The sequence below is a fragment of the Trachymyrmex cornetzi genome, unplaced genomic scaffold (genome assembly GCF_001594075.2).
Source record: "Trachymyrmex cornetzi isolate Tcor2-1 unplaced genomic scaffold, Tcor1.1 scaffold151, whole genome shotgun sequence".
NCBI classification, from domain to species: domain Eukaryota; kingdom Metazoa; phylum Arthropoda; class Insecta; order Hymenoptera; family Formicidae; genus Trachymyrmex; species Trachymyrmex cornetzi.
This window is the reverse complement of record NW_017296102.1, coordinates 50,101-59,468: the sequence shown is the minus strand read 5'-3', so window position 1 is coordinate 59,468 and position 9,368 is coordinate 50,101. Positions and strand designations below refer to the sequence as shown.

Below are 9,368 nucleotides of genomic sequence, written 5' to 3'. Positions count from 1 at the left end.
ACAAGGAAGAGAGGGAAGAATACATAAGTAAAAACTGTTGGTTCCTAGTTAACAAAGAGATGGGCATGCTTCGATTGTACATTTAGCGTAAAGTTTGTTTAATTCTCATTTTATATGGGACGTTCACGATTGATCGCGACTGTTTTCATGTTAATGGATCTCTTATCAATTTGGAATCGGATTTTTCTGTAATGAAAGTAAAAAACCGACTCCGAATCAATTGTAAAATTTATAAAAAATAAAATATTCTGCTAGTGTTTGAGCCCATATAAAAATCGAGGAACACAGTTTTAAAGATAGTCGGAAATGGTTGTTTGATACAAATTGTTTAATCTTTTTCGACTATTCTCTTTAGCGCTAAGTACACGAAGAAAAAACGGGCTAAAAAGATGTACAAGCCGAGTACCTGCTGAGAACAAGCCGTAACTGTTATGGTAGGGTTGTTTTCAAGATTTTTTCCATTCTTATTAATACACAAAAAGAGAGAAGGAAACTATCATTTAACGAAATTCGTGTAGAATTCGAAAAAAAAAGAACGATTGACTTAAGATTCATTAAAAGCAGGATTTATGTATCCGTGGAACCGAGAATCTACAATGTTAAATCAACCGTGAATCCGTAAATTCCAACATATATCAAAGATTCTATCTTATAGAATCATTTAAAAAAATATGTGATACGCATTCGATGCTATAAAACAATACTTAAGAATGCAGTATATTTTTGTTATCTTTATGTAAAGAATCACGGATTTATAAATCATTATATTTCGAAAAAGCAAGGCAAACATAATGACTCTTGGCTTAAAAGTTGGATTTGACATAATGAAAAAGTATGAGATGTGCAATGCATATTGTCGAATCCGTCCAGCGCTAAGCGAGTCATTCTATTATTCAATAAGATTCGAAATCTAGAGTTGTAAAATTCATTCGAGTATGATAATCAAAATTATTTAAATTTAGAGGTTACTATTGGTGAACCAAAAAGAGTAATCTCCTTTTGAATTTAATAAACAGATAAAGATCAGAATATTAAAAGAAATCAAATAAAAAAAAAATTAATAAAATTAAATAAAATTATATATTGAAATTAAAATTATTAAATTATGAAAATAGAAAAAAGCTCGTTTAAATTGCCCATCGGACTTGCGAAAGCTCATCGACAATCGTATAATATCGTAACAGGAAGCGATAACAGTTTTTTCATAATCAAACATCGAAAAGTCTGATCTATCGAAGGATAACGCTAACCGCCTTTTCCCGCGATAGATCACATTTGTACATTTCTTGTATGATCTCTATCATTTCTCTTTATTGTGAGATATACAATACTGATAATTATTATTCTCTTATTATGATTTATCGTAGTTAATATATACGATGATTGAAGCTGAATGATTATATAGAAAGAAAGAGTATATAATACAAATTTATATTTAAATTGAATTTAGTATTGAATATTTGTTATAAATATTTAAATCTAAATTTCTATTTAAATTAAATTTAGCATTTAATGTATTTATGAAACTAAAAAGCTCGACAACTCAAAAAGCGAGTACTATGATTCCGTCTAGGTTACAAAACATAGTTTCTCTTATTTATTTATTTCATAAGTCGATTTATCTTCATTACTAAACATAATATTCCTTTTTTATGTAAATTTTTACATGTACATCATATGCATATATATTTTTATATGGATCAGTGATCTTTACTTCGTGATTTTTTTACACTGCCAGAAAATAAATGCAGTTATCGATGAAATAACGGGAATGCAATGACTGGCAATATATCTTGAAAATTATTTATTTCTCATGTCCTTAAGTGATCAGTTAGTATAAATTATTAGCTATTAAATTGATATTAATTAATACTTTTAAATATCATTAATGATATATTAATGATACCGATATTAATTAATTGATATCAATTGTTAGTTAATTTTTTAAATATTCAAGCAAATTTTATCAACGATATTAAATTTAAAGAAATTGCAAAGTGTTTTCACATTCAAATGTGGTGTGATAAATGGCGTATCAATATAACAAAAATATTCGAATATATTTAGGAAAATACTCCAGTTTTAGAGAAATGGAGAAAAATGATTACACTGTAAATTCAAATTTTATTTATCAGAGGATATATATATATATATATAAAGATATATGATATTGTATAAGTATACAAGTGCATGAAACAAGTACACAAAAATTTACAATAGAACATAAGATATGATACAGGAAAAGAAATACAAAACACAAATAATATAAAAATACAATAAAACTAAAATTGTATATATCGCGGAGACAACTGTAAAAGGAGTGAAAAATCAATGAATTTATTTAAATAAAGAATGTTCTTTTAATATTGTACAGCAAAATTGAAATCGCAAATTGTAAACAGTTTTTTAAGCTGTAAGATTTCTGTGTAGTGTATGTAGCTTTACAGTAAAAAATGAACTTTGATAATTTTATAGTATATATTTTAAAAAGCAGTTTTAATTAAAAGTTACGGTTCTGTGTGTGTATTTGGAAATTATTATAAAAATGTTATTTACGTATCATGTTTTTGACTTCACAATACTGAAAAATTATTTCTCCTATCAATTTTGTTAATTATATTAATAGAAAAAAATCTTCCATAATTTACTCCTTGTCAGTGATCCGTTGATATTGATATCGCCGAGACGTCATTCGTGAATTACTACTACATCGAGAAATTATTGGCATCTTGAGATAGCAAGATCCATTCTTTTTTTTTGCATAATTGATATTCGCGAGAACACACGCAACATAACGGCGTTATTGTCGCCGGAAAAAGAATTTTTCGCATTAATTGTATCATGTTCGAAAAGTTCTGAGTATATTTTTTATTTGCATTTCTTAATCGGAAAATTTTCAGATCAACCTGGACACACGAAATAATAACTAATTATTATTATAATATATAAGTAGAATATGACATGTACTAAATGACAAATCTGTACAAATAAAAGCTATTTTATTCGGATTTGTTTTAACATTGATACATTTGAAATAAATTCGAATAAATAATGTATTTTAATATATATATATTTACTTATTATCATAATAATAATAATCTATTATGATAGAGATTAGCTATGTTAAATAATAAATAAATTCTGATTATCATAATAATAAGGAAACACAACCAGATTGTGTTCACAAAATTTTTGATACACATTTTCTACATAAATATTGGTAAAATATACATATGATAAAATATTTGTAATTAAATTAATGCGCGTGTTCTCGCGTGTTATTTAATCAATAATAATCTAAGCAAATAATGATCCACGAAAAAATACATGCGGTGTGATTTATATATTTCTTATATCTTTGCAAAAGTTTCGGGATTTGCTTTTTTACTTTTATATTGTAAAATTTAATGATTAAAGTATAAAAATAATAGATGCGAATTGTATAATAAATCAAGCGTTTCATATAAAATTGAAGAATTTTTATTCGTGTTTAAATTATTTTACTCGCTTAGAAATTATTTTAAATTTTGATAAATTTTTTATACGTTTTAAATTCATAATAAATTTATTGGAATAAATTTATTTAAAATCTTGCAATCCTTAAATATTAAAATTTTGATAAACGTTAAAATTGAATTATACTTGTGTATGTGTAAATTGAATTTGAACTTGTAAATTTGTTCTCAAAATATAAAGTATTAAGTTAGATTATATAATTAAATTTTTGGACCTAAAAAGAATAATATAACATTTTGGAATTAAAAAATATAGTAAAAAAAAGGCATTGGCATTGTATTTTCCATTTAAGATAAATATATCTTTCAACTCGATATATATATTTCTACGAGGTTCAAAAATCCAGAAACTTTTGTGAGAGATTTAGGGAAAGATAAAGAATGAAATTTTGCATAAATATTAAAAATAATGATTGTGAGACTGACCAATGTATTTAGCGGGTAAACTTTTTTTTTACAATGATATGTATGTATTGCATAAATACATAAATATCTCTAAATGTGCGTGTGTGTATAGAGGTGAGATTATATGATTAGTTTTTTATTTGTGCAAATATTAATCGCGATTAGATATAATATAAGCGACGACTGCTATAAAATTAATATATTATTATTAATATATTATGTTGATCAAGAAATTCATTCGTCTTATGTAATTTTTACAAATAAAGTCAATAATGGAATAAATATTACCTAGAGATAAAAATGTTAATAAAACAAAATACGAATGGACTTTTTGATCAAGAAATTTATATTATATACATATATATTATATGATTATTATCTCGCGTTATGGTTATTATTATTACATATATATAGGGCCAGTTTCATAAACACCAGTTAGCTTAATCTACCGTTGACTGACCAATCGCGTTTGCTGTTTAGTAGAATCGACCAATTGTGGTTGACAATTAATCACGATTAAGCTTGATCGGCATTGGTGAAACCGGCCCATATACAACGCATTTGTATATATATGTATAAAATAATTCCAATCATTGTGTATAATTAGGGATATTATACACACTATGTACATTTTTATAGGGGGATATTATTAATTATCATTATTATATCGCATTCGTCAGCGATAATCTCGTCGGTTCTCGGTAGGCCGGAAGCATCCTTTCGAATTTTGGCCGGAATGTTGTGCAACGGACGGGACGATCGGTCCTTTTTATAAAATAAGAAAAGAAATACGCCACCTTGTATCCATGTACAACTTTGTAATAAATCAGTTTATTTGTAAGCGAGTAACTCCATTCTCTTTCAAGTCCGTTATTGTATCTTTCGAATTTGTTTTTACGTAGAGAAAAAGGGCATCTGATAATTAGATTGTGCTTAACATTTGTGAGATACATTATTTGCATATAATATTTTTTTATATAATTATTTTTAATTGTATTAAGTCTCAGCTTTATGTAATGCAGGCCTGGGCATGTATTTGAAATGTTTTTATCTAAAACACATTATTTGCAATACAAGTGTATTTTATACTTTGCATTTCCGCGGAGCACATGAAAGTATTTTATATTTAAAATCCAAAGATTGAAGATTTTTTTGTATTTTGTAATTTAAATAATAATATTGGTTGTCAATCTTAGTGTTTGAAATTCAAGTTACAAAATACTTTTAATCTTTCGTTATTAATACTGAAATATAAAATACAAAATACTTTTATATGCGCCCATGAAGTACTAGATATTTTCATATGCTCTGTTGAGCATATGAAAATACAAAATACAATTGTCTTAAAATACTGTTTTTCAAATAAAAGTATTTCAAATACATACCCAGCCCTGATGTCATTATATTAGCTTTTTAATATGTTTATAATTTGTTATATTTAAAAATATAGAATTTTATCAATTTCTAGTTCATCGCTCTTATCAGCAAAGTGTATCGAGATGGGCTGCATTCGATCGAAAAGGGCCTCGAATTTTTTTAATACGCACCTGATGGTAACATAACGACCCATCGTTTGAATCAACTTCCTGCTCGCTAAATCAGAGGTCGACGTTATCGCCCGGCTTTCATCTTTCGTGCAGTTTGTGTTTGTGCATAATAATTTTTGCGGTCACGAATTGGTTCTTTTGCGGAGTGTCTAATTACTTTGAGATTAAGAATCATCGAAGACTCATTAGAAATATGATTAATCGTATCCGACCCCGTCTTGTAACCTTCGATGTGACTGGTACATTGTTGATGACCAAATTTGAGGAAAACTACATCAAGGTCGGCTCCCAGCACGGTTTACTTATCGAGCCAAAAAAATTGGCGCGAAGTTTCAAGAACAATTACGATCAGCTTAGCAAGGAGCACCCGATATACGGCAAGCACACCGGGTTGGGATGGAAAAACTGGTGGAGAATGATCGTACATAATGTGTTTAAAGAGCAACATGCCTCTGTGTCGACGGACACGTTGGATAAGGTAATATTAATGATAATGATCTATTGTAACATTCCTTTTTTCTACCTCTATCACTACAATTATTCGATGTATTCTCTTATGACATCTGAAGATGGCTCAAACTAACAGTCGAAATATATTATGTTATTATTGTTTCAATTTTAATTTAATTGCAGTCAATTTTTATTTCTTAACTTTTTCCATTTATTATTTGTGCGAATTTTATAACCGACTCTTACGTGCCCTTTCTATTTTATTTATATTGTTAATTTAACATCAAGAGTTCTTGTATCGATTAATTTATCTTTATTTCAGGTAGCTATCTTTTAAATTTATTTCTATTATTCGTAGCCATTTGACTGCATTTTATTGTTATAATGACTTGTGGTTTACTTTTGCTCAATCACTATACAAATCATTTAATAATAAAGCTAAAACTCCAGTATTGAAAATAATTTTCCTTTAATTAATTTTTTTTCCTTTCTATTCTACTTATTTTCTATTAATTGGTTCTATTATTTTGTTACTGAATTATTATATGCAAAAAGACCTTTGATTTCATTTATCATTTTCTTTTCTAGGTTGCTGACAGTCTCATAAGCTGCTATAGTACTAGAAAATGTTGGTACAAATATCCTGGTACCGTTAATCTACTTGACTCCTTGCAGAAGAAGAATATTGTTTTAGGAGTTATCTCGAATTTTGATCAACGATTGGAATCAATTCTCGAAGACATTCGAATTCGTCAGTATTTTACCTTTGTTTTGACCTCGTATGATTTCGGAAAGGAGAAACCAAGCTTGTCAATATTTGAGGAAGCACTAAGATTGACGCAACATCATTGTGAAGAAGAAATATTACCTCAAGAAGCGATGCATATCGGCGACAGAGTAGATAATGATTATTTTGGAGCAAAAAGTGCCGGATGGAATGCTTTATTAATAAAGCATGACAATAAGCTTGATGAGAGCAAAGTGCCAAGGAAAGATGTTTTTGAAAATTTGAAAGAACTTCAAGGACACTTTGATAGTGTGCTTAGAACAAATTGTATGATACAGTAATAATTAATTATTCAATAATTATTTTAGATTTATTTAGTAATATATATATATATATAGATAATTATTTTAGGTTTATTCAGTAATATATATATATATATATATATTTTTATTTAACAATAATTTTTATGTAAAATAACTATACCAAAGATAGTAAAAAGTCTGATAAAAAAATAAATTAAATATGCAAATTCATTAATTTATACATGTTGAATTTTTTAAATGTTTTTCACATTTATGTATGTACTTGCGCAATTTTATTTTTTTTGTTATATATGTATATTTCTAGATATTTAGTATATCCTTTAGGACACATGATTAAGTTATCTTGCCCTTCTTTTTTTTTTAACTGGAGGCATCAAATAATCAATTATAACATTTACATACAATTTTTTTTAAATATACAACTGTAAATACTTTCTAATGATGTTAAAGTATATATATAAATCATACTTAATTCTTATATATACATATTTGTTAAAATGGTGAAAATTAACCGGAACACGAATGACTCATCATGTGTAGTAAAGGAAAATCGTGTGTACTAAAGGGACATATATAGATATTACAAATTGTAATGTACTTTCTATTATAGGCTTATCGAAAAGAATTTATTGTGAATATATTTATGGATATTAAGAGAATATTTACGCTATAATAAAATTTTATAAATTACACGCATTACTTTTTACAGAAATCAAAATTCTAATTGTATATAGTTCCTTATTTATATATCAAAAATTGAAATTCGTAAAAAAAGTAAAATAGAAAATGGCAAAAAAATCTGTAAATTACAATTTAAAATCTTATGTGTAAATATCAAGACTATGATCACAACACTATATATATATATACCGATACGGAGACAGAAACTGTTGGAAACACGGTCACGATTCATAGATATTTAAATGCAGTGCGTATAATCGGAGTGTATACAATCGGTGCAGATTCGCGTGTCGAGAGATTGCCTACTCGAGGCATTTAAGTGTGCTGTGAGCATATATACATACACGATCCGACGTTTGCGTAGGCGGACTGTGAGAACTACTGAGAAAACGGGCGTAGGAGATCGGGAATTGGGAAGGGGCGATGCGAGAAGAGGAAGAGAGCAGGAGAGAGCCGGGAGGTAGACGCGTGCAAGCGGCGTCGGGCGTCGTGCCGTTACACTCGTTGGTGGTCCACGGCGGAGCCCGCTCGCGCGTCGTCTGGCGTCGTCCAGCATCCGATCTATGGAAGGTTAATGGGAGATGTACGATCGATAGCGATCGCTCGACGGCGGTGATCTTTGTCGATGGACGCGCTGCCTAACCTCAAAGACAGCTCTGATACGTCGGTCGGTTTCGTGAACAGCGAGAGGAGTCTCGCCGAGTGTTCGGACAGTCAGAGATTTTCTTTCCTCACGGGAATAAAATGAGGGGGATCGGGATATGGGGCCTGCTGTCGCTCGTGGGAAGTTGCGTCGTTCTGGCCGATCCCGAGGCCGATCCTTCGGAGGAGCTGTTCAGTCGACTACAGCTGCCAAAAAATCGCAATGAGGACAAGTGTTATGATGAGAACGGCAGGCCGCAGGTTCGTTTCGATTGTTCACGTTATTTATATGCACATTGAATTTTTAAAAATGAAGAATCTATACAGTCTTCATTATTGTAGAAATAATCCTCAAAAAAGAAGAATATTATAGACAAGTTATTTCATTTAATAAAATTGTGACGCAAATGAAAACAATGTATTTGTTAGAAGAATTTTGGAATGATGCTTTTATTCTTTTTTTTTTTTTTTCATTAAAAAATGTACCTGGAAGATGCGCAAAATTTTTTTCTATTTTTAATCAATATATTTTGTTTATATTTTTATTAATTTTTTATATAACGTGAATAATGTAAAATTTTGTTTTATATTTAATAATTTTTAACATAATTCTTAATTATTATGTAACTTGTCAGCTTTATGTAATGTTATTTAGTTAATTTTTTAATATGCTTATAATTGTTTTAGAATTAACAATTAAGAATTGTTTTAGTATTATTAACATTTTTATGTGACATTTTATTTCTTCAAATAAATCCTCGTATAAATATAATTTTTGAATACCTAAATGTGGCTGTCCAACTTTTCGCATCTTTAATTAAATCAGTACGATTTGGTATATTTCGGGAGGATGTTAAGGTTATCATGGGGTTATTCCAAGTTACTTGAACCCGCAGATAAATTGTGTGGGCCACGATATAAATGGACACGATATCATTCGCGAAGTCTGTGAGATACAGCTTCTATATTAGAAGTAGATTCCTTTCCTATTTAGATCGCGATTATGAATTGAGAATATTATACTTCATTAAATTTCTTATATTTATATAGATTTATATAATATATAATTGTATATATT

At 28.6% G+C, this 9,368-nt stretch overlaps 2 protein-coding genes across 2 annotated transcripts in view; both read left to right on the top strand.

The window, feature by feature from the left end:
* The first annotated feature begins 5,552 nt into the window (after positions 1-5,552).
* Positions 5,553-6,985, top strand: LOC108758106 (rhythmically expressed gene 2 protein). Its single transcript, XM_018502894.1, has 2 exons — positions 5,553-5,945; positions 6,506-6,985. Exons 1-2 carry the CDS (start codon positions 5,661-5,663, stop codon positions 6,983-6,985), a joined length of 765 nt encoding a protein of 254 aa, XP_018358396.1. The 5' UTR covers positions 5,553-5,660.
* Positions 6,986-8,392: 1,407 nt separating this feature from the next.
* Positions 8,393-9,368, top strand: part of LanB2 (laminin subunit gamma-1) — a 14,602-nt gene continuing 13,626 nt past the window's right edge. Inside the window, exon 1 of the mRNA XM_018502934.1 lies at positions 8,393-8,551. Coding sequence (XP_018358436.1) covers positions 8,393-8,551 — 159 coding nt within the window. The remainder of the gene's footprint in view (positions 8,552-9,368) is intronic.